The sequence below is a fragment of the Chelonoidis abingdonii genome, chromosome 3, assembly GCF_003597395.2.
Source record: "Chelonoidis abingdonii isolate Lonesome George chromosome 3, CheloAbing_2.0, whole genome shotgun sequence".
Taxonomy (NCBI): Eukaryota; Metazoa; Chordata; order Testudines; family Testudinidae; genus Chelonoidis; species Chelonoidis abingdonii.
In genome coordinates, this window is record NC_133771.1 from 184786289 (window position 1) to 184813048 (window position 26760).

A 26760-nucleotide genomic window follows, 5' to 3' on the forward strand; every position below is an offset into this window, starting at 1 on the left:
AGCTGAGAGCCCAGTCTCTCAACTCTACTTCCAGCTCCCTGCTGGGAGCCTAGCTGCCTCCTGGGCTCCAGGCGGGCTGCCCTGCCCCCCTGCCCCCCACAGCTCCTCGTTCCATGCTAGGAGCTGGGAAGGGAAAGGGGGGAGCTATCTGGGCTTCTGCCCTGGCTCTCAGCTGGGAGCGGGGCGCCCGCTGCCCAGCTCTCCAGGGGAGCAGGGGGTAGCTGGGCTCTAGCTGCCTGCCTTTCTTGTCAATCAGAGCCATGAAATTGACAGGAGAGCTAACAGTTGATGTAAGTAATAGTGTTCACACAGACACTGAGTTGCCCTAACTACACCAACATAAGCCCTATGCCTTTTGTGGAGTGGAATTATTATGTCGGTGTAGTAGGGTGCCTATATTGGCAGGACAAAGCTGTCGTTTAGACACTGACCTAATTAGGTTAAGGTAATCTGCCTTATGTCGACCTAACTGTGTAGTGTAGGCCAGGCCCCAGTCAAAACAAGCAAGTAAATGTCAATTTGGAATGTAACTTTACAACAGATGTCTCCTGAGTGTACTAGCTGGAGCAGATCTGCATGGATTCCTGTCTTGTCTTGTGGATAAATGCATTTGTAAGGAAACTTTCAGAGCAGGTTCTCAGCCTTGACTTGTAAAATCTAGACAGGACTCTCAACATATCTAGATTCCAGTTTCTATTGTGGCCTACACTTAAAGGGGAACTAAAATGCTCTTAAAATGAACAAACCCCAGATAATTTAAGACCCCACATCCCTAATAAGAGTAAGCTTTACAGTGATCTCTTTTGTTTTAAAGTGTGTTTAGTTATTGAAAGTCAGTTACTTGAGTTAATTGATCACTTTTCCTAGAGTTGCTAACATTGTATTTAAAAAATAAGGAACTATATTCTTACCACCCTCAGTCCACCTCTCCTCCCATTATTATTATTATTATTATTATTATTTATTATTATCATCAGCATCGTCTATTATTTTTAATAGTTAATAAGCAGTACTCACCTACCTTTGCCAGGGGTCTTTCTTGCTGCTTTTTGCAGCACTCAGCAACTGCTGATCTTGTTGTACAGAGATAAAAAAATAAGGGACATCGCTTCTAATAAGTGTCACTGACTCTTGAAGCATTGTGAACAGTGCACTCCCTGCACTGTGCAGGTGTTAATGATGACAGTGATACTTAGCATGTATATAGCTTTTTGATCTGACATCTTCAAGTGCTTTACAAAGGAACATAAGTATCATTTACCTCGATTTCAGTAAGGCGTTTGACACGGTTCCGCATGGGGAACTGTTAGTTAAATTGGAAAAGATGGGGATGAATGTGAAAGTTGTAAGGTGGATAAGGAACTGGTTAAAGGGGAGACTCCAGCGGGTCGTACTGAAGGGTGAACTGTCAGGCTGGAAGGAGGTTACTAGCGGAGTCCCTCAAGGATCGGTTTTGGGACCGATCTTATTTAACCTATTTATTACTGACCTTGGCACAAAGAGCGGGAATGTGTTAATAAAGTTTGCGGATGACACGAAGCTGGGGGGTATTGCTAACACGGAGAAGGACCGGGATACTATTCAGGAAGATCTGGACCACCTTGTACACTGGAGTAATAGTAATAGGATGAAATATAATAGTGAAAAGTGCAAGGTCATGCACTTAGGGATTAATAATAAGAATTTTAGATATACGTTGGGGACGCATCAGTTGGAAGCGACGGAGGAGGAGAAGGACCTTGGGGTATTGGTTGATAGCAGGATGACTATGAGCCGCCAATGTGATATGGCTGTTAAAAAAGCAAATGCGGTTTTAGGATGCATCAGGCGAGGTATTTCCAGCAAGGAGAAGGAGGTGTTAGTGCCGTTATATAAGGCGCTGGTGAGACCCCACCTGGAATATTGTGTGCAGTTCTGGTGTCCCATGTTTAAGAAGGATGAATTCAAACTGGAACAGGTTCAGAGACGGGCTACTAGGATGATCCGAGGAATGGAAAACCTGCCTTATGAAAGGAGACTCAAAGAGCTTGGCTTGTTTAGCCTGGCCAAAAGAAGGCTCCGGGGGGATATGCTTGCTCTATATAAATATATCAGGGGGATTAACGTTAGGGAGGGAGAGGAATTATTTAAGCTTAGTACTAATGTAGGCACAAGGACGAATGGGTACAAACTGGATATTAGGAAGTTTAGACTTGAAATTAGACGAAGGTTTCTAACCATTAGGGGAGTGAAGTTCTGGAACAGCCTTCCGAGGGAAGTAGTGGGGGCAAAAGACTTACCTGGCTTTAAGACTAAGCTTTATAAGTATATGGAGGGGATGATATGATGGGATAGTTTAATTTGGGCAATTGATCTTGGATTATCAGCAGATAAGTCTGCTCAATGGTCTGTGAGGGGATGTTGGATGGGATGGGATCTGAGTTACTGCAGAGAATTCTTTCCTGGGTGCTGGCTGGTGAGTCTTGCCCACATGCTCAGGGTTTAGCTGATCGCCATATTTGGGGTCGGGAAGGAATTTTCCTCCAGGGCGGATTGGCAGGGGCCCTGGAGGTTTTTCGCCTTCCTCTGCAGCGTGGGGCATGGGTCGCTTGCTGGTGGATTCCCTGCAGCTTGAGGTCTTCAAATCTCAATTTTGAGGATTTCAGTAACTCAGTCATGGGTTCGGGGTTGTTATAAATGTGTATGGGCAGGGTTTTGTGGCCTGCCTTGTGCAGGAGGTCAGACTAGATGATCATATTGGTCTCTTCTGACCTATGAGTCTATGAGTCTATGAGTCTATTAGACTCGTTTTATAGATGGGGAAACCAAGGCACAGGGAGTCTAAGCGACTTGCCCAAAGCGATAGGGAATCAGTGGCAGAGTCAAAAACAGACCCTCTATCTCCTGACTCCCAGTCCCTTGCTGTTGACAGAGCCATAATAAACTGCTGCAGGAGAATCACAGAACCCTGGTTCCTGGACCAGAATAAGACATAAACAAACCTTTCAGTTTGCCTTTAATACTTAGTTGTGGGAGTTCCTCGCCTGGGGTCAAAATGCACTAGATGCAGGTGCGGGGATGGGATGTAAAGGCATCTTACATTTCTCCTGTGTGCTTCCCTGTTTCTGGGGCTGCATTGTATTGCCATTCCCTCTGTTCTGTGTTAGAACAACATGCGGGCTGCTCTAACTCAGGCAGGACTGCCATAGCCATTAATGGATGAACGTACAGGGAAAGATCAACGTAGTATATGGACATCCTGCCATCCTCTTTACTCTGTTGCAGCTATAAGGACCTGTTGCATAATCGCTCCTATGAGCCTCGCTGCCACTGCTGAATCACCATTAGGCTTGGGCTTGCTAAACCACTTTTAGGGCCAGATTATGTTGCTTGCATGATGCAAAGCATCCGTGCTGAAGGGCTTGGCCCAGAGATCTGTATGTGTGATCAATTATGATGTGAGATTGCAAAAAGTTTATAAAAATATTGTATAGTAAAAAAAAAAAAAAAAGTTAATCATGAGACATTCTTTGAGGAGAAATATAGGGTCACAACCTTAACTCAGTTGGACTAGGAGTGGTGTTTGTTTTAAAGGAATGGTGTTAGAGTAGCTGACATATTATGGACCCTTTTAAAATGTCCTGCTTAGATATGGGCCAAAGCAAAGTTCATAGGTATAGATTGTCCCTACAAGGACCAAATCTGGACAATCTGGAGTCTAAATCAGCAATTCCCAAACTTTATAGGTTCATGTACCAACGACCTTCTTACAGAATGGATGTTTGAAGTACCACATGCAAATTTCTCCTTTCTATGCACATTTTAGACCTTAACAGACTTTACTTAAGTGTTTACAGACATCTAATAAAATAAGTTTTGAATCTGGCTGGTGGATGTCCACCTGGAGTAACTAAAAGAATGAGGAGTGTGATTGGGGGAGAATTAGAGGACATGAGGATTACAGCTAGTTGGGAATTTATCAATGAAATGGTTTTTCATCAGAAAAGTCTAAACTTTTCACGGGAAGGTTCCAGTTCTGACAGAACTTTTGTTGGAAGAGGTTTCCAGGTTTGGAGTAGAACTTCTGCTCAAACCTACAGTAAGAGAGAAAGAGACACCTCCCAGAATAGCTTAGAGGATGGGGTGCTCACTTGGGATATGAGAGACTCGGGTCTTGAGTCTGAATTAGGCAGAGCAAGGATTTGAATCTGCATTTCCTACTACCCAGGTGAGTGCCCTGACCCCCAGGCTGTTGGCTGTTCTGAGGGGGGTGAGAGTCTCTTTGGCTTTTCACAAAAAACTTCAAAATGTCTCACTTTCATCCTGATGTCAGAAATTCTTGTTCCAAGCACAAAAAGTTTTGTGAGACAGCAAAACAGTTCCCCATCAACTCTAGTGTAGTTCATGGGTTTCAGGTGGTGGGTATGTGTAAATGGGAAGGGGTGCTCTGGGGGGATGGTAGACAGATGTGATAAATGACGCAGGGGATAGCTCCCTTTTATGGACACCCAGCCAGACAGTTAGCTGTAAGTCCCTCTTGGTGGCTGTTCTAGACTATCAGCGTTGGAAGGGACCTCAGAAGGTCATCTAGTCCAACCCCCTGCTCAAAGCAGGACCAATCCCCAGACAGATTTTTACCCCAGTTCCCTAACTGGCCCTCTCAAGGATTTAGCTCGCCACCTTGGGTTAGCAGGCTAATGCTCAAGCCACTGAGCTATCCCTCCCCCTCTCTGCTTGCTTTATCTGTAAAGGGTTAAAAAAGTCCCCCAGGTAAAGGAAAGGGAGTGGGGCACCTGAACAAAAAGAACCAATAGGTTGGCTAGAACTTTTTAAAATGGGGGGAAAAAATTGCCCTTTGTTTCTGTTGTGGTTCTCTAGGGAAGAGGGGAACAGGGAGCAGTTATGCTATGAGAAGCTTTAAGCCAGGAATGATCATGATAATCAGATCATACCTAGAACTACTTATTTGGAACCCCCAAATGTGTAAGTAGATCAGGAAGGTCTAGGAAGACGTGATTAGGGTTATTTCTTTTATTTTTTATTGGCTTGTGGACTCCGCTATGCTAACCCCAAATGCTTTTTGTTTTGCTTGTAACCTTTAAGCTGGACCTCAAGAAGGTTATTCTTGATGTTTAAATTTTGTAAGTGGTTTTAAATCTAGCAAAAGCCTAAGTTCCAGATGTATTTTCTTTCTTTTTGTTTTTAATAACATTTACCTTTTTTTAAGAACAGGATTGAATTTTTGATGTCCTAAGAGGTTTGTGCATGATGTCTAATTTGCTGGTGGCAAAAGCAATTTCCTTTGTTTTCTTTCTCAGCTCTTCCCCAGAGAGGGCAGTGAAAGGGCTTCCCCGCAGGAAGGAATTCCTGGGTTCCAAAAAGGGATTTTGCATATGGGTAGGGGCAGTGTTTACTAAGCCAAGGTCAGAAAAAAGCTGTAACCTTGGGAGTTTAATACAAGCCTGGAGTGGCCAGTATTAATTTTTAAAAATCCTTGCAGGCCCCCACCTTCTGCACTTGACGTGCTAGAGTGGGGAATCAGCCTTGGCAAAGTGAGGAGTCTTGGCTGGAATTGGGGGGTTTTATCTGGGCATCGGGCAGCTTCAGCTCCAATTAATTCTTGTTCCAAGGCTTCATATTCCTGTTTCCCTCTGAACCAGAGAGCTCTGCCAGTGGCCTCTCCGAAGAGTCTTTCCTGCTTTAGTCCCTGGAATCATAACTTCTTCCTCCCATCCGTTAGCCTATCTGGGATCACAGCACAGCCCAGGGAGGCTTCATTAGCCCACCAGTCTCGCTTCTGGTTCATCATCACAGGGAGCCTCATTCCTGACTAGATGCTACCTTGTAATTCTCCCCTCCAGTCTGTCTGGCTTCTCTCTGCTCCTGGGAGCCACCTAACAGCTTTTATCATGTTTATCAAGTAGCTGCCTCCTTACACCTAGCCCCATTCCTCAGTTAGTTGCTCTCTTGAATACCTATTTCCTCAAAGGAGCCATGTCATGGAACAGAGGTTGGTCGGTGCTAGGCTCACTACTCCTTAAAAAGGACAGACCATTCTGTTACAGTGTCCCACTTGTAACGAGTACACGAACCACCAGTGGTACATTTACCACAGTTTGGGAATCCCTGGTCTAAATACCAGCATTTTGATTGGGCCCAACTTTGCTTCTGTTTAGAAACAAAACTGCTGATCTCTCACACTTCCTATCATCCCTCTTTGTATTTCCAAGGATGTTTGCATGATAGAATATCAGGGTTGGAAGGGACCTCACGAGATCATCTAGTCCAACCTCCCGCTCAAAGCAGGACCAATCCTCAGACAGATTTTTACCCCAGTTCGCTTAATGGCCCCCTCGAGGATTGAACTCACAATGCTGGGTTTAGCAGGCCAATGCTGAAAACACTGAACTATGGGATATTTGTTGCTTAGGAGTATATTTGTTCCCACTGCTTATTCTTCACCTGAAGTTGTTGTCCTTTGTTATACCACAAGAGGTTGCCTTGGAAATGATGATAATATTGTGCGTAGACTCTGGGGACATCAGGTGAGGAATAATAAATAACAGAATAACTAGTTTTCGTATAATATCCCTGAATTAAAAAAATGAGGAGAAATATCGAGCCTACTGGAATAGAGATTGTAAGTAGGAGGGTCTCTGAATAACTACAGTTTGAATAACTTGATTCAGTTTTATGGATTTCGTAAAACCCTACTGTCTAGCCTGTATTCTCTAGGTGAATTTACAGTAGTGTCCTTTTCTGGCTGATCATAGGTTACATATATGTTATAGGATACATATACACTTTCTAGGCATTCTGTGTATTTCAGAAGACATGTTTTTAAGGCATTTTCTGCATTACAAGATTAACCCACTGCCTGAATGTTGTTCTGCAGGAACAATGCATAGGATCTTTCCAAAGGCAGATTTTAAAAGGCCCATGAAGATTACTTTTTATATAATACAAATAAAATCAATAAGAGAATCTTGCCATTATTTGTACTACATAAAATACACCATCTATGGGATTCTACTGGAGAAAGACATTGCTTTGTGGAGTGAGACAGGGAATTAAGTTGGATTCATGGGAGGGTGATGGCTGTCTACCCATGCTGATGCAACTATTTCCTTTGTAACTTTTACTGTGGACACTAACAGGGCAAAGTGAAAGCATGCTGTAATTACACAAGCCAAGATAAGAATAATTCATTTCTGTATCATCTCAAGCATGTAACTACTGAGCAATAAATACTTCTGTTTTCTCCTTGGAACTAATCTGCAGAAGAGTAAGGAAAAAAAGGCGTATGTTGAACTTAAATCTTGTCCCACATTGCTACTGTGGGTTGCCTTGAGGAGGATAAATAGTAATAGTTGGTGATCTCTCGGAGTTCGAGGATGATAGTCTTCCAGGAAACGATAGCACTTATTGCTGGTGGATCCGCAGGTGGCTGATAAGACCAATTTGAGAGCCACAGATCTTATCACAGTTGGAGCAGATGTTTTCTGGTGGAAGGGGCGAATGTGGATTGTTGAGTCAGTCTGCATCATGTTTTTTCCTCGTTTCCCATTTCTCTGTTTCCTGTTGTCTTCGTTAGGTCTCAGAATGCTGGGATCCTTGCCACATGGTCCTTCTCCATTTTGGTTGGTTGAGGGCTTGGGTTTCCCATAAGTTTGTCGATGTTATGCTTCTTCATGTTGGCATTGAGGATGTCTTTGAAGTGCTTTCTTTTCCCTTTCCTCATTTGTTAGCCTTGACTCAGTTGTGAGAACATGACCTGCTTTGGGAGTCGATTGTCTGGCATGTGAAGAACTTGACCAGCCCAGCTGATTTGGTGGGAGATGATTATAGCTTTGGTGTTGGAGGTCTTGGCTTGGTACAGAAAGCTGATGTTGGTCCATCGATCATCCCACTTAATTCAGAAGATCTTAGGGAGGCATCGTTGATGGTATCGTTCAACAGCCTAGAGGTGTCTACTGAACATGACCCAGGTTTCAGTACCGTATTGGAGAGTGAGGATAACGATGGCCTGGTACACAAGAACCTTGGTTTGGTTCTTGATGTCACAATCTTCGAAGATATATTTTCTAAAGTGTCTGAAAGCTGCATTGGCACACTGGAGGCAATGATGAATCTCCTCGTCAATGTTGGCTTTCTGTGACAGATAACTGTCAAGGTTGGGGAAGTGCTCAATGTTCTCCAGGGTCTCTTAGTTGATCTTGATTGTGGGAACAGGATCCTGATGGTTCAGAGCCTGCTGGTGGAGATCTTCAGTTTCTCCTTTGAGTGCTTTCTCATGTCCATTCTGTTGTAGGCGTGTGTGCTTGCCACATGCACTGGTGCTGGAAATTTTTTCCTTGGTGGTACCCATAGTGGACTGGCTCTGGCACCCATTGGAGTGGCGCACATATGCACCGGTATAAGGGGCGCTGCCAGCCCCCTCCCTCCTCAGTTCCTTCTTACTGCCAGCGTTGGGGCTGGAATGTTTATCTTGCTCTAGCAAGTGGTTCTCATTCAGTGGTTCTTTGAACTTCTTCTTCTGTAAATAGTTGTATTTAGTGGTAGTTTACTAAAAACTATTAGGAACTGTTTACTCTAGTTTTAAATAGTCCGAGTGATTGCTGTAAGAAGTCCATGCCAATCAGCGATCCATGTCTTTGCTGTTTGAAGTGTCTAGGTGAGTCCCACATTGGCGAGAAGTGTCACATTTTCAAGGGATTCAAGCCCTGGACCAAGAAGGAGAGAGACGTTAGGCTTTGCATGCTCCTCATGGAGTCAGCACTTGCACCAGCGTTGGAGCCGGCACATTTGGACTCGGTACTGAGTACTTCAACACGACAAAAAGTGCAGCCCTGGCCCCGAATACCTCCTGGTGCAGATCCATGCAATCGGTGCTGGCCAAAAGACACAGAAAGCATGCTGGAAGAGGGCACTCCCTGGGGACCCATAAGGGCAAGGATAAGAGAGAAGATGGGCCTAGATCAGCTGTGACTGTCTTGCTGTCACCGGAGCACAGCCAGGCGGCAACCTCGCCTATTGGGCCTAGTCCACTCCATGACCTGTCTCCTACTTCAGGGAGTGGTAAAAGCACACGGTACCACCGAGTTCCGTTCACCCCAAAAGCCTTTCAAGTGGCAAAAGACATCTTCCTCCTCCTGGTTCTGCCTACTCCTTGGGAAGAGAGGCCCAAGGACCCCTCCCTCCCAACTATTTCTAGGGGAAAACCTTCAATGGCACCTCTGCAAAAGTCACCCCCCCTGCACCGTTGCTGATCACTGGAGCCCTGTTGCTGGTCACTGGAGCGTCACAGACAATTCCCACGCTCCTGGTCCTGGTCACTGGAGTTTGCAAACTGTCCTCAAAGTGGGTGGCATTATTCTCTGGATTATTACCGGGCCCATGGACAGCACTGTTGATTGATGGAAACACGGCATGGCTCAGCAGGTGCCCTGTACCGCTCCCCGAATGGCAGACATGAGACCTCCAAATATAGTGGGGAAGCTTACCCTATGGTGGCACTGACGTGGTCACTAGAGGAAGATCATTCCTTCTTGGGCTGTGAGAGTGAGGAATTGATGGTCCCCAGGGACCAACCAACACCTGCACAATCATCAGGTTTTCCCCAGGGCCAATCTATAAGTATGTGGCCACAGGGTCTTGCACCCTCACGTCCAGGGTAGTTCGGTATTCTCACATGAGATGATGATCAGGTTCCTGAAGGGCCTCAAGAGGCTGTTTCCTCTGGTCTGGGATCTGGTTCCCCAATGGGATCTCAACCTGGTCCTCTCTAGGCTCACTGGTCCTCCTTTCAAGCTTCTAGCCTCTTGTTCTCTCTCACACCTGTCATGAAAGGTCGCATTCATTGTAGCTATTACCTCAGCGAGGTGAGTCTCTGAGATTAAAAGTTTTACATCGAAGCTCCCATGCACTGTATTTTACAAGGATAAAGTCCAACTGTGTCCCCATCCTGCCTTCCTGCCAAAGGTGGTGTCACACTTCCATGTCAACCAGGACATCTTCCTTCCATATTTCTGTCTGAAGCCCCACGTGTCCAACAAGGAAAGGCGTCTATATACCCTAGACGTCAAGCGTGCCCTGACTTTCTACCTTGAGTGTATAGATCAACTCAATTTTTTATTGCAGCGGCTGACAGAATGAAGGACTTCCCAGTGTCGTCTCACAGGATTTTGTCCTAGATCATGACCTGTGTCCATACCCGTTATGAACTGGCATGGGTGGTGCCTCCACCAATAGTAACTGTGCGTGCCATGAGGGCTCAGGCATTGTTGGCTGCTTTTCTGGTCCATGACCCCATCCAGGATATCTGTGGGGCCACGAAGTGGTCATTGATACACGCCTTCATGACATAGTATGCCATCACCCAGCAAGCCTGGGATGATGCTGGATTTGGCAGAGCTGTGTTGCAGTCGACACGTCAGTGAACTCCTACCCACCTCTGAAGGTACTGCTTGGGAGTCATCTACAATGGAATGGACTTGAGCAAGGACTCAAAGAAGAGAAAAACAATTACTCACCTTTCGTAACTGTTGTTCTTCAAGATTTGTTGCTTATGTCCATTCCATGACCACCCTTCTTCTCCTCTGTGCAAGATTCCTGACAGCATCACTCTCAGGATCGTGGGAACACTCAAGTCGCTTCACCACATCAAGGTTGCTTTCCACAGAGGCAGGAAGGATTTACTGTGGTGTAATTAAAGCATGAATGGAAGGTTGGGTTTTCCTTGCCACGTAATCCAGTGGGTGCTTGATTTTCTACTTAAACTGGTTTTGTACTGTTGCCTTCAACTGAGTTAGGTCAGTGTAACAGAATAGATCTTCCGGCCTTATGTATGTAACACTGTAGGGAAAGGAAGATAGTTACAACTTGACTCTGAAGAATTTCTGCTTCTTGCTATTCTGGAGAAGATCAAGCATAGAAGCCTCATAGTCTGGTGTGTTGTCCACTGAGGTCCTAAGTCTTGTATTTATAAGCGGGTGGGAAGAGGAATTTGTGATCCAGTTGCTCTTTCTTCTCTGTGACTGTTACAATCCAGTGAAAGTCTGTTTCAGCCAAATATTTGAGAAGTATCCCAAACCAGTCTATTTGTGTCCCCTAAAAGGCTGTCAGTAGAACTATTAAAAAATGTTAGTTGAAAGTTTAAAATTTCAACAAAAAAGTCTTTTTTGCATCAGTATTTTGAAAAATACATTTGTAACCAGCTGAAATTTTCAAATTTTGAAATTCTGATTAAATTTTCCATCAAGTTTTCTATGAAAGGAGAGAAGGGGACGATGAGTGTGGATTTTGCAAAACTGTTTGCAAAAATCCCCGCCCCCCCCTTTTTAAACTAGTCCAAATGAGGGTATGTTGTTGTGGAAGGCTGACAGGATACTATTATGACTTAAGCACTCAAATTTCCTCCCTCCTACTCCTGCATCAAAGCTGCCTAAAAAAAATGTGGGGAGAAGGTGTGTCTTGTCAGATCCATTGCATCTTGTTTGAATACATGTAAATGTTTAATTTCCTAAGATCAGCACTAAATTCTTTTTAAGAAAATACTGACAACCTGTGATTGACATGACTGAGTTCCTTGTGCTGTATGTAATTATGGTTTAGATTTTTATAATGCTCACAAGAAGTGTTTTGGTATTATCTAAACTAGTTACCCTGAAATTGAGTCATGGGGATTATGTAGGGCACAGGGCTAAGAGGAGAACAGCATAAGATTTGAGTTAAAAGGGAAGATGGAATGGAAGACCATAAGCACTCAGTTTAGTATCAGAAGAAATCAAAAACCTTAGTCCCAGATCTATTTTTGTTTATCCTTCCATTTAGTTTGAACTGAATTAGCTCATGATCACTTGAACAAATGTTGTCCCTTACAACCATTTCTTCTATGAGGTCCTCCCTACTTACCAAAACCAAATCTAAGATGGCATCCCCTCTTGTTGATTCAGCAACTACTTGGTAAAGGAGTCCATCAGTTATTGCATCCAGGAAAATCTGAGCCCTATTATTATTACTAGCACTTGTCCTCCAGTCTATATCTATATCTATACAAATTTCCCATTAGTATTTACTTCATTAAAAATTTAAAGAGGTCTCTATCCATATCCAAATCAGATCCTGGCAGTCTGTAGTACACCCCAAGCACTATCCCAGTGGAGGCTCTAGTAGCTTTCTTCCCCAGTGTGATTTTTGCCCAGACAGACTTGTGTTATCCATTCCATCACTTCTTATTTCTTTACAATCTAACTCATCATTGATATACAATGCTACTCCACCACATTTGCCTTTACTTCTGTCTTTCCTAAATAGCACATAGCCTTCAATACCTGTACTCCAGTCATGACTACTATTCCACCATGTTTCTGTTATCCCTCTAATATCTGGTTTCACTTCCTGCACCAGTATCTCTAGTTCCTCCATTTTGTTATCTAGGCTCCTCATGCTGGTGTACAGACATCTTAATTTTTGCTGTTTGGCTTCGCTCACATTCTTTACCTGATTAGGCACAGACATTCTATTGCCAGTATCACCTATTAGACTGGTATCTACACTACCCTTCCTCCTTATGTCCATTCTCCTACCCACGGCTATATCCTTTCTTACTTTGTTTTCTTCCCTCTCAGTGTTAAAATTGTGTGTGGAGATTACTTGGACATCTCCCAACCATCTCCCCCAAATTCCTAATTTAAAGCTCTCTGAATCAGTTCTGCCAGCCTCCATCCTAGTTAAAGTCGCAATGCTTATTAAGTGTGGATGAGCTCCTAGATTCAACACCTCAGCCCATTCAGCTGAGGTCTGAAGGGTCACAGTTTGCATCTACTGAACCCCACCACTTCCAACAACACTCCCACAATGACCACCAGCAAAACCTGGGGAGACCAGATTTGACATGACTGACCTTTCTCAGTTTTTTTAAAAAATAGGAAAAACTCCATCTTTTAAGCCTTCTTTTATACACTATAAAGAGCAAAAAATGGTTACAAGGCCAATTCTTCTACAGTCCTTTTACAGGTCACCTTTAACAGTCACTTAGCCAAACCCTTGCATTCCCTGTGCGCTCAAAACTTGCTTCTTCCCTGCCCTATGTGCTCTTTTGTGTGGGTTTATTCTTCTTATTTAATTGGATATGTTTGTTTACACTAAGAATGACTTTCTCTTCTGTGTTTCTATTGAGGGTTAACAGCACACAGCAAGGTCATCAAAGTGCAGAAAGATGTGAGGCAAAGAAGACTCTCTTTCCTAGTAGTGTAGTGTGCTTTGAGCTTCCTTGCAATGTGTGAAGTTGAAGTCTTTCTGGCTACCGGAATTGTAATCTCAGGTATAGTCTCCCAACCAAACAGGGGGTTGTGGTTTGATCCAGAGTGGCAATTCCTATGTTAGTGAATAGTCAAAGGAAGCAATATACATACAAGCATGTATTTCAGTGTAATCATGTACAATATCTTTGCTGTCGTGTCTGAGCCAAAAGTCTGCACTTCACATATTTTCATTAAAATAATAAATGTAGAAGTATATTGATGCAAATTTCACACTGCAGTAAACAACGGACCATCTGTCCCAAGTTCAGGACTCTCTTGACAAATTTATAAACCACAAGTTAAATGGGCCCCAGCAATTCCTCAAACACAGTGCTACACCAGCAGTGCTACATGAACACCGGTTTGATAATCCTAACTAAAAAAAATCACCACTGATCCTGACCCCTCTCCAGTCACTCTTCAACCTCTCTCAACCCCCTATAGGCCACTGAGAAAACATGGTCCTTGTGGTGTGTCTGGTAGGTTAATTGTTGTTGTGATCCAGAAGGAAGCAAGTTCCAAAGGCTTTTGGCTCTGAGGGCAAACCACCCCTTCCCATTTTTGGTGTGGCTAGGTGACTGCACGCTAGTGGTGTCTTCCTGACTTTTCAACTATGGCAGTATGCCACAAAAAGAGTCCTTATAGTCTAAGGCCATTTAGGAGTTTATAGATTAAAATCAGCACTTTAAAATCTACCCAGAAACCGATAATCAGACAGGGCAGGTCCTAGACCACTGGTTTAATATGTCCATGAAAAGAAACTTCATTTAATAAGCAGGCTGCTGAATTGTGCACATCATTTTCCAGATGGAATGAATACATAGCCCCATAGAGAGTGTACAGGCAAGTCACATCTTAGGCGCATTTAACATGCACGAATTCAGCTTTGCGCAGTTGGCAAAAACGGGAAAAAAAGAAAAATAACAATATAAAAACTGCTTCTGTAGTGCGGGCGATTCTGCCCACCATTCAACTCAATGAGTGTTACACTATACGCGGTTTTCGCTTTATGCACTAAGCGCGGAACGGAACCCCCACATAAGATGAGACTTGCCTGTATTGCAGTATCTAAACTGGCATTGACAAAGGCATGGATGATAATTACATCCTGAAGAAATGGTTGCAGTCTATTGCCCATGCAGAGCGTTGATAAAAAGCTGACCTGGCCGTTGCTGTCACCTGCTCCTCTGACAACAATTGGGAGTCTGAGCAGATAAGAATGTCCATTACAAGGTTCAAGAAGAGCAATAACAGTGAAAATAACTAACCATGCCTGTTAGAAAAAGGGTGGGTCAAGCATGCAAGACTGGGAGCCAGTGGTCCTGATTAACTCTGCAGCCTCGGGCAAGTCACTTAATCTCTTAGCTACATCTCTCCTTTTAGGAGAAATAACAACTTCACGGGGTTGTTTGAAGCTTTAAACTCCACTCACCTCCTCACCTTTGAGACCATCAAATTACAAAGTACCATAGGATTATAGAAGACTGTTGGTCCAGAAATAACAAGAGATGAAACTCTTGTGAACTCCTCCGGAAAAAGAATCTTATGCTTTCAAAATGTGCCAGTAAGCTTTATGAATGACCCAAATAACTAGTGCTTTGGGAGTGTTTTGGTGGAGAACCTCTGCTTGAATAAGCTGCTTCTTTGTTTGCAGAAGAGGCATGCTAAATATGAATGGATGTTGCAGTGAATGTTCATAAGTTATGGACACAAAATGTGTCTCTTTTTCCATTCTGTTCCATTTAGTGCCAAAAGCACTGTACTCAACTGCTTGGAAAAGGAGTGTCAAGACTGATGACGAACATTTCTTAGAGCAGGGGTCAGCAACCTTTCAGAAGTGGTGTGCCAAGTCTTCATTTATTTGCTGTAAGGTTTCGCATGCCAGTAATACATTTTACATTTACAGGGGCCGGTGGATGGAACCCCAGACTGGCAGCAGGCTTAGTGGGGCAGGCAGCCGGGACGCCAGGCTAGTAGCAGGCTGAGCTGCTCAGCTCGCTGCCGGTCTGGGCTCCTAGCCTCTGGCCCCACTCAGCCCACTGCCAGCCCGGTGTTCCGTCCATCCAGGCTGGCAGTGAGCTCAGTGGGGCCAGCAGCTGGAACCCCAGGCCGACAGCAGCCTGCCACAGTAAATCAGCTCACGTGCTGCAGGTTGCCGACTCCTGGCCTAGAGTGTGTGGGTTATTTTTTGCCAGAATTCTGAACGGTTTGTTCCAGACAGCACTAGAACTAATCTCAATCTTTGATTTATCTTGCTGAAGATCAGACCGTTTATTTTCAGAGACAGTATGATCTAGCAGATTAATTTTGGTGCTGAACTCCTGGGTTCTAATTTTAACTCTGAAGCTGAATCATTTTGAGACCTTTCTGTCAGTTTTCCCCATCTGTAAAATATTGGTAATTCTAATGTTCCTCTAAAGAGGATTAGTTAGTTTTGTAGAGTTTTAATATAAAGTGCTAAATAGTATTCTGCTGACTTTTGTATATTTATGTATAAAGACTAATAAAAATTTGCATAAAGAACAAGTCTCAAAAACACTCTTGTTTAATGTTCACTGATTTCCCCAAGCCAAGTTTATAAGTTGGGCTGCAGAGCATATACTGGAAACACCTTCTTCTAAGCAAAGACATTGTGTACCCAAATTTACTGGCACAGTGTGACATCTGCAGCTCTTTGCCCTAGATGTAGAGTTGTAGTGTAACATGTTTCAGGAATGGGGAGCACAGTCTGCAAAACTGGAAGTGTTCCATCTTGATCAGCTGTGAGGTGCTGCCCATCACGCTGAATACCTTTTAATTCTGTTCAACACAGCCATTATGCCGAAACATCCAGGCTTCATGCTCTGTGCACTTCCGTGTTCCTTAGCGCCATCATTGGATTGATAGACAGTCCTGGCACACCTTGGTTCCAGGGTTTTAGGAGTCGTGTTAACTGTGAGTTGATTGGTGTGTGAACGATAAGAATTGGTATGCTGACATTTAACTTCATTTGCTGCATCCATAATCCCATTGTTTCCTATCTACCATGGCCACTGAAGCATTGCCTTTTGGCCACCAGTGTGAGTGTGACAGGAGATGTTGGTACCAGTGTTAATGAGTGGCTGGACGGAGCTTTTGTGTATGTGTATATTTTCCAAGATGCTCAGGCTTTGAGGAGAACCACTGTGCTATTGACTATTTAGCACAAAGAGAGGAAACTGAAATAAAATACCATCTTTGCTCACCCTCCTCCTTAGTGGTGTCGCTTAGTATCTGAGCCTACATGTCTAGGTAGTCTTTCTACTTTGTAGTCCACGCGCACAGCTGGGATGGGTCGAGGTGTAGGTTGGATGGGCATCTACCTGGGGTACATTATTTGAGGGGGTTTCCATGAGTGAGAGTCCTGTAGTTCCACTGCGGGAAGAATTTATCAGGTCAGATGATACTCTCTCATCCCCAGTGCTTCAGAAACCTCTCCCTCTAGAGCATGCACTCACCACAGAAGCGGGATTAGGTTAATTTCCTGCTTTAGCCAGGGGGAAGAAGGAGCTGGGGAGTGTGAGATTAGAGAGGGATCTAGGGAAGGAGAGAGTGATCCATAGAGGAGAGAAAGGAAATGGATGGAAGCCCTATTTTTAATCTGGACGATGAGAAGGAACACCAGAAAAGGTGTGTAGTGAGCCACTAGCCATAAGGTCAGCCCTGTCCTCTGATATAAAATGAGAATTTGCTGGGTTGTGAGATTCCCTGTTTTCTTTAAACCCTGTCCTGAAGGAAATAGATTGTGTCTTTGCTAGGAAAAAGGTGTTGTTTGAGGGTGTTTTGAAATGAGAGAGCTGACTTCAGTCAGGTATTTTGTTATAAAATCCATGTGGAGACAAGGCACTCGGTAATCTCAGTGTAATCAGATGAGGTAAACACTTTGAGGTGGAGGAGTCTAGTATTTACCTTGATCAGCTGCACTGAAATAAAACTACTCTGTGCTTTGTCCTCACTAGGATTTTACAATGAGATATCTCTCTCCTTGTGGGAACCACACATTTTTCCCTGGTGAGGACAAATCCAGAAAGACAACAGCAAACTAGCTGGCACAGACTCTGGATGTGATTTCAGTATCATTTTATTTTTTATATTGACCCGAACTAAAAATATCTGAAGTGCCCAAAGTTCACCTCCACCAGTAATAGCAGCAGGATGGGGTTTAGCATAGAGAGGGCTCAGTGGCTGCTGAGTGGCTGTCTCCTATGTGACATTACACCCCGTATGCTTTATGGAAATATGCTTATGATATGTATATAACATAACTGAGATATATTTTATGCAAGATAGGTTAGGTTCACTCCCTCTAGGGCACCTGGTATTGGCCACTGTTGGCAGACAGGATACTGGACTGGATGGACCTTTGGTCTGACACAGTATGGCCATTCTTATGTTCTTATGTAAGATGGTTCTTTTAAGGTATTATTAGAAAAGTTATAATTTACTTAATGTTGTTATCCATTTTGTATGCATGTATCATTTCTGTATCTAAAGTTAGGAATATTGACTATGTAACAATTATAACTGTGTGTGTGTATTTCGGGAGACACCAACCAGACAACAGGCCATCAGCCTTGTTGGGCCATTAGGAAGAAACAATAAGATCTGAAGATACTAATCTCTCTCCTTCCTGAGAGGTATCTTGGGATGTAGCTGTGACACTACTAGGTTAGGTGGTCCTGTAACCTGGTACTAAACACTATTTTGGACTTCTAGTAATTTTCCACTAAAAGGAGAGCGTGGTCAAGACTGGGAAACAAAAGATTCCCGTTTTATATAAATCTTATTTAAGGCTGGAGAGTAAAGCAAGCAGGACTCTTCTCCATTGCCTTCCTGTCCAAGAAGAAAGGCTGCTGAAAGTACCTGAAGAGACAAAGAAACTGAGCTGAGCGAAAGGCAGGGGCTGAGTCCAGACTAAGGGCTTGTCTACACTGGCACTTTACAGCGCTGCAACTTTCTCACTTGGGTGTGAAAAAACACCCCCCTGAGTGCTGCAAGTTTCAGCATTGTAAAGTGGCAGTGTAGACAGTGCACCAGCACTGGGAGCTGTTCCCCTCATGGAGGTGGGTTTTTTTTATAGCTCTTCCAGTGCTGGTGCTGCAACTACACAGCCATGCTAAAGCGCTGCGACGGCAGCACTTTAATGTTGCTAGTGAAAACGCCCTAGGATAGGAGGTGAGTCTGTAAAGAGAAATAACTGGAACTCTAAGCTACGGAAACTCTGCACTTGCCTGAAACAACATTTAGGTGAGAAATTATTTCTTGAAACCAGTCTCTTTAAGATGTTAAGTTTAGTTTACGTGTTTTGTTTTATTTGCTTGGTAATCTGCTTTGTTCTATTTGCTGTCCATTTATAATCACTTAAAATTTACCTTTTGTAGTTGATAAATTGGTTTTTGTTTATTATTAAACCCAGTTTGTGCAATTTATAACTGGGGGAGTGGGGCAAGAAGCTGTGCATATCTTCCTCCACATTGAGGGAGGGGGCGAATTTCTGAGGTTATGTTGTATCGATTTCTCCACTGCACAACACAATATTTTGGGTGTACTTTCCAGAGGGGAGCTGCACTTTGAGTACTGGGCAATTTCCTAGCTGAGTCTTCTTATAGAGAGCTGTTTGCAGACTCTGTTTGATTCTACAGCTGGTGTGTCTTTACCCGTATGTGTGTGCTGCCAGAGGCCGGAGAGCCTAGTTCAGCAAAACAGGGAGAGGGAGTCCAGGCTAGTAGAGCAGGCAGGCTCAGTGAAATCCCAGTACATCAGGTGGCATCCCAGAAGGGGAGATCCAACCTGTCACACTCTACCTCTGCCCAGAGGAGGTCTAAACATCCCTGTGCTTGTGCCCCAGTGACTGCTGGTGCACAGTTTGCGCTGGAGCACTCACTGTGGCTCCTCTGGTGGAGCTGAATCAGTGAGAGCAATGGTGGGAGACTTTTCTGGGGAAAAAACTATTCTTCTACTGCTTGTTTAGTGACTTTTCAGTCTGCTTGCTCTGGTTTAAGGACCTACTGATTTCTCTTCCACCATTGTTTTTCTGTGGTAGAAAAACAAGACCTTGTAATTCTATGCTATACAGATTCTTGGACCACCTTCATTGTCATAGTCTACGAGTGTCTTCCACTAGCACCTGAAATGGCATGATTAACATCTGTTACATGAGGATTGTTTTCTCTTACCCTTTCCCCTTGGGTGAGAAATTATGTGTGCTGTGTCAGATGCCTAGCCAAGCGGCACCCATCTTGCCATTCATGACTGCTCTGAAGAGAGCTAGCTAGTGGATCATGTGTTTTAAACTTCTGGACTCTGAATGCAGTACAAGCACTGTCACTGTCTGAGGGCCTCTGAGCATACTCTCCAGGTGCAAATCTTCTATCTATCACCCCCTCCTGAGAGTTGCCACCATGGGGCCCACTCTCCATCCCCTAGAACTGGTAATGAACCCTCATACTCCCTCCATAGTTTAAACATACCATCTCCGAGACCTCCACATAAAGAGGTGAGCCTTCTGCTTTACCTCTTCAAGGGACCATGGGGTAAGGTATAAATGCTAAACACAGAGCCAAACTTTGCACCAGACTTTAAACACTATTATGTTTTCTTTACTAGCATATGAAATGTGCAGATCTAGACAACAACAAAAAATTACACACATTTCCCTGCCCCAGCTTCTTCATCACTCCAGCGCATTCTTTGGTCTGAACTCAGAGTAGTCTGGGGCTGTCTAGAGTCCTTCTGTTGCAGTACGTAGTTTGAGTTCTGAAACATGGAACCTTCTCCTAGCTTGCCTAATCTAACCCTCCTGGATCAATCCCTTTCCCTCTGCTGCCCAAAACTTCCTGTATGTGTCTCTCCATGTCCCTCTAGTTTATATGTCCCACCACTAACAACTCTGTCTCTTTATCCCACTTGGGGAATTTCCACTCTCTTCACTCCTTCTCCCAGCCCCCCAGACAAGAGGAGGAAGTATCTTCTCTCAGCAAACCCATTGTCCCAAGGTGCTTCACTCCAAAGAGATGGTCATTGAGTTCTACTAAGCCAACATTGCTCCTAGTCTGGGAGGTACATACTTAAAGACTTGTCAGCAATGATGGATACACACAGTGAGAGGGACATTCATGATACAGCAATTTTCACAGCAACAACTTCATAATATTGGCCAAAATTCATAAGTCATACTTGGGTTCCTCAAATAATCACACAATGGGTACTTTTTATTATTTTTTTAAAATAATTATATACATAATGCTCTGTGTTTATATTAGAGGAGACTAGGTCAAAGAGATGCTCCATGCACTTGTAGTGAAAGGTGGGGAGATTTGTGATTGTCTTTAGTTCCTGCAGGAGTTTGTTCCACAGTCTCTGATGGGTCCTCGAGAAAGCTCTGTCACCTGCACAGATGAGCTTTGTCATTGTAATAGAAAGTTCAACTGTTCCTGAGGAGCAGAATTGTTGACTTCAGTCCTCATCCTGGAGGTTTAGAGTGGTAATTTGCCCATAGGGGGAGGGTGTAATATGAACTTGTATGTTTTTACTCCCTCTTGCCTCACTATTCTGAGCAGGAGGTAGAAATGGCTGAATCTTGTCTACATGACAGCTTTCAGGCTGTTTTCTGGGTCCACATTAGATACTGCTTGTGTGCGCGATGGGTTGTGGTGGGTTTCTTTCAGCAGACGCTGGGATGCTGGTTTCTCAGTCTTTTCTCTAGCAGAGGAGAATGAGTGACAATTGGGCAGTCTAGTCCTTGTATGTGTGTGATGCTGCTCATTTTTTATTTTGGGCTGCCACTCTGCATGGTGTCAGTGTCCACGAATCCATATGCTGGACTCCATTAAAAAAAGCCCACTGCCCCCTCCTCATTTAAAAGGACATCAGCTTAGAAATCACACTTCCTTCTGATTTTTTTTTTAAACCTGCTACCATTGCAAGTAACTCCTTAGATGAGTATAGCCAAGAGAGATCAGAGAAAAATAGTTATGAATTAGTTTAGCTTGTGCATTTGATAGTTCTCTTGTGAAAAGAACTGTGAGTTTCATGGCTTCTTCTACGTATAGAGTCAGTTTCCTTTGTTTGTTCAGAACTTTCATTTAGCAATCAGCAGGGGAGAAAGAGACATTTAAAATTAATAGAAAAACGTGATTGTAGAACTACAACCTTTGAAGAGGGACTGGAGAGTGAAATAGACTAGACAAGGTTCCTTTAACAGCAAGTGGACAGTTGACAGAAAAGACATAACACAAAAGGGGACATTAGTTAATAGATACACAACAAAGTAAACCCCTATTACTACCCACTGCTATAAAATCTGTGGCCATTTTTGCATATATGGGCCTTAATCTCTCTGAATCACAGTTTGCCCATCTGTGCCATAGGGCTAATATATCCCTTCCTCAATGGCGGTGTTAGAGATGAAAGATGCTATTGAAATGCATAATATTGTTCTGTATTAAACTGCTGTAAGGTAGTGAATACAAAATACCTATAGATGTATAGTAGGGCTGTCGATTAATTGCAGTTAACTCATGTGATTAACTAAAAAAATTGAGATGTAAAAAATGAATCGCGATTAATCGCACTCTTAAACAATATAGTACCAATTGAAATTTATTAAATATTTTTGGATATTTTTCTACATTTTCAAATATATTGATTTCTATTACAACACAGAATACTAAGTGTACAGTGCTCACTTTATATTATTTTTTATTATAAATATTTGCACCGTAAAAATGATTAAATAGTATTTTTCAGTACAAGTACTGTTGTGCAATCTCTTTACTGTGAAAGTATAGCTTACAAATGTAGTTTTTTTTGTTACATAACTGCACTTAAAAACAAAACAATATAAAATTTTAGAGCCTACAAGTCCACTCAGTCCTACTTCTTGTTTAGCCAATTGTTAAGACAACAAGTTTGTATAGATTTATGGGAGATACTTCTGCCTGCTTCTTATTTTCAATGTCACCAGAAAGTGAGAACAGGCATTCACATGGCACTTCTGTAGCTGGCGTTGCTAGATATTTACATGTCAGATATGCTAAACATTCATATGACCCTTCATGCTTCGGCCACCATTCCAGAGTACATGCTTCCATGCTGATGATGCTTGTTTAAAAAAATAATGCATTAATTATCTTTGTGTTTGGATTCCTTGAGGGAGAATTGTATTTCTCTTATTCTGTTTCACTTGCATTCTGCTATATGTATCATGTTATAGCAGTCTCGGATGATGACCCAGCACATGTTCATTTTAAGAACACTTTCATAGAAGAATTGACAAAATGCAAAGAAGGTACCTGTGACAGGATGACACCCCCCCGCCCCTCTGCCTCCTGGGGTGCCACCTGATGTGCTGGGTCTCACTGAGCCCGCTCTTTCCACTAGCCTGGATAACCCCCAACCCTAACCTTGTCCTTGCTGTGCTAGGCTCTCAAGCCTTGTCAAGAACACATACAGTTAAGGGCACACCCAGTTGCAGACACAGACTGAAATCAGCTCTGTGGTCGGGGGGACGTAGCTAGGGGAATGGCCAGCACTCACATGCACACCTCCTTTGGGGTATAAACCCAAAATGATATTGTCTTGTGCTGTATAGAAAGACCTGCACAGTGCAAGCTCATAAAAATTCATCCCCTCCCTCAATGTGGAGGAGGATATGCACAGCTTTTTGCCTCCCCCCCCGATATGAATTGCACAAACTGAGGTTTGTAATAAACAAAAAATGAGTTTATTAACTATAAAAGGTAAATTTCTAGTGAGTATAAGGGATAGCAAACAGAACAAAGCAGATCACTGAACAAACGAAACAAAACACGCAAACTAAACTTAATACGCTCAAGAAACAGGTTACAAAATGTAATTTTTCATCCTAATTGTTGTTGTTTTAGGCAAGTTGCAGGGTTTTTGTAGTGTAGAGTCTTATTGTTCTTCCTAATGGCATATTGAGGCTGATTGCCTACTGTCTGGTGGGTGTTCCCCCAAATACACACAGAGTTCTAACTGTTACATAGTCAATACTCCTAACCTCAGATACAGAAATGATACATGTATACAAACTGGATAAACACATAAACACATTCAGTATATCATAACTTTTCCAATGATACCTCACATGACCCATCTTGTATAAAACATGTCTTAGTTATGTCATATTCATATCATAACAATATTTCTGTGAAGAATATGGGGTGCAATGTCACAGTACCAATGTGAGATTTCTAAAAATAGCTACAGCACTCGACCGAAGGTTTAAGAATCTGAAGTGCCTTCCAAAATCTGAGAGGGATGAGCTGTGGCACATGCTTTCAGAAGTTTTAAAAGAGCAACACTCAGATGCGGAAACTATAGAACCCAAACCACCAAAAAAGAAAATCAACCTTCTGCCGGTGACATCTGACTCAGAGGATGAAAATGAAAATTCATCGGTCCCCTCTGTTTTGGATCGTTATCGAGCAGAACCTATCATCAGCATGGTGTTCTCTGGAATGGCGGTTGAAGCAGGAAGGGACATATGAATCTTTAGCGCATCTGGCACATAAATATCTTGCGACGCCAGCTACAACAGTGCTATGTGAACACTTGTTCTCGCTTTCAGGTGACGTAAATAATAAGCGGGCAGTATTATCTCCTGCAAATTGTAACTAAACTTGTTTATCTGAGTGATTGGCTGAAGTAGGACTGAGTGGACTTTTAGGGCTCTAAAGTTTTACATTTTTATTTTTAATGTAGTTATTTTTTTGTACATAATTCTACATTTGTAAGTTCAACTTTCAAGATAAAGAGAGTGCAGTACAGCTCTCGTATTAGGTGAATTGAAAAATACTATTTCTTTTGTTTTTTACAGTGCAAATATTTGTAATAAATAAATAGAAAGTGAGCACTGTACACTTTGTATTCTGTGTTGCAACTGAAATCAATATATTTTAAAATATAGAAAACATCCACAATTATTTCAATAAATGGTATTCTATTAATAACAGCACAATTAATCACAATTCATTTTTATCTCAATTTTTTTAATCGCTTGACAGTCGTAACGTGTAGTATATTTTATTCTACCCATGTTTCCAAAAGTATTTGAAGCAAGCAAGCAAATAAAACAAAAGTATGTATTATTTCAGAGATTTTCCTGGTCATCTTGTAAATATTTATGCTATGAAAACTGAGTACATTGACCTGGGTTTAAGAAGATATTGCCATTTTCCAGGTCTGTCACTGGAGCGCTCGCCCAATTCGATTGCCTCCCGTGCTCGGCTGTCCGAAAGGGAAGAGGAGGTCATGGCTTGTTTTGAGAGAGCATGTGTCATTGCACAAGTGTACTTGCAGGAACTTGAGAAGGTAAGGAAGGAACGTGCCCTATGTGTGACTTACCTATACATGGCTTAAATCCTATCTTTGGACAGGGCTCCTAGTGAGTTTGTCAATGGAAGCTGTGCAAATCCGAGGGCAGAATTACAAGTGCTGATAGACTGAAAGGATTGTCAGAGCACTACTGAAAGGGTGATGTGTCCTCTCAATATTTCAGACATTAGAAGAGTTTTGATACAGTAGGACTCTTATTTTGCTAACTAATTGGGGCCTGAGGGGTTCATAAAATCAAAAAGCTCATAAAATTGAACATCTCAAAACTGCAGTAAGTATGGTGCATTAGTTGTAGCATGGTGCACTGCATCACTTTCTTTTTGTCCTTCCAATCCCTGCAAAGTGATTCCCAATCCATGCAAGCAGATAAGGACAGTGAGTCTACAATCATATCACTTTGTTTTCCTCCCAGACCTCACATTCAAGAAGCATAAAAGGCAGCAATGTGACTTTCTCTGACTTCGAACTTCCCTATTTCCTGGAAGCAGCTCTACAGAGTGCATATGTGTCTCACTTGAAGAAAGGGTAGGTGGATGCAGCTATTTAATACACATGATTAATGCTGAAGGTACTTTCACAGTGGGTTTAGACATACTTCTCCATACCCGTTCTGTAGCTTCTGTAAGAGAGCTAACTGGAATGAGCTGTGACAGCTCTTGCTACGGCATATTATAGCTACATCTCTGTGCTATGTTGATTTTGCTGCTGTTCTCCTTTCAGGGTTCTTTCATTCATTCTCCTGACGGTGGGCCCAAACCACTGCTCTCTGGACACAGGCATGTAATCTCTGCTCTTTTTTGGCCCAGTTCTACTCCCATTGAAGTCAATGAGAGCTTGACCTTTGATTTCAGTGGGAGCAGAGCAAAGACAACACTGAATGTTTTAGAAAATCTCAACCCTAGGGTGTGATCTAAAGCCCAATGAAGTCACTGGAAATTCTCCCATTGACTTCACTTTGTTTGAATCAGGCATTTAAGGCCTAAACAGCAGTAAAACTGAGTGTGAGAGGAGAGCAGACATGCAGGTGAGGGCTCTCTTACAAGGTAACTATAATACCGTTTGGAGGTTCATTTGAATCCAAAACTCAAAAAGACATTGTTGGCTGCAAACCTACTGTAAACTGAAACTGAGGAAAATGTTGATGTAGTAACAATAATACCTGACATTTATAAACCACGCTCTCAACTGAGGGGCATACTTTAAAACACAAATGGATGTACCCTCACAAACACCCTGCTGAGGCTGGTAAGTCTGTTTTACAGATGAAGAAACTGCAGCACAGACACACACTGACTTACCTCAGGTCATATAAAAAGTATGTGTAAGAGCTAGGACTAAGGTCTCCTGCTGAATTTTGCACAGCTCTGTGTAGTAGTCCTGGTCATTTTTTCAGCAAAACTTTTTTTGCCAAAAAAAAATATTTTTTTTGACCTGAATTTTCATGGAAAATTTTCACTTTGGTCAGAATTTTCCAGTTTTTAAAAATCAAAAATGAAAAATTTTCTTTTTGGGGGTTCCTTCCTCCTTCTCTCCCCTTTTTTGTTTATCCATTTGTAAAATCTCTGTAGGAGTGGAGGGGAAAGAACTGGGAGGGTGAGGAAAAGAGGAAAACATTAAAGACCCGGAAAACTCCACCCAAAAAATTTGAACTAAGCAAACAATTTTCATTTTGTTTTCAATTTTTTTGTATGTGTGGAAAATACATGGCATTTTTAGCTACCTCTGTTGTTTAAGAGCATAGTTTTTAAATGTTTCTCTGAAACTGAATTTTCTCAGTGTTGTTTTTTCAAGTTTAGTCATGATTAAGGGCCTGTCTGCTTCCCGAAGTTGCACCTGAAATGTTACCGATTCAGGCTAATCTCAATTTAAATCAGGTTTGAACCAAAATAAGGCCCAGTGTACATTACAGACTTCTGCCAGCATAGCTGTGTTGGTCAGGGCTGGGAAGAGGTATGATCTCTGGAGACAGAGTCATGCCAGCTGAAGCCCCCAAACGCAGAGCTCTTTGCTGGTATAGTTTTCCCATTATTATTAGACTGGTAAAGTGCTGCTAGTGTAGACATGGCCTGTGAGTGTCCACATGCAAAGTTCTGCCTGTTGA

At 42.7% G+C, this 26760-nt stretch overlaps 1 protein-coding gene across 3 annotated transcripts in view; it reads left to right on the top strand.

Annotated features, from left to right (window-relative positions):
- Window positions 1-26760, top strand: part of TTC7A (tetratricopeptide repeat domain 7A) — a 304672-nt gene that overhangs the window by 17411 nt on the left and 260501 nt on the right. For all 3 annotated transcript variants that reach the window (XM_032768913.2, XM_032768912.2, XM_032768915.2), the window contains 2 exons: window positions 24505-24635; window positions 25072-25184. In XM_032768913.2, the coding sequence (XP_032624804.2) occupies window positions 24505-24635; window positions 25072-25184 (244 nt within the window). The remainder of the gene's footprint in view (window positions 1-24504; window positions 24636-25071; window positions 25185-26760) is intronic.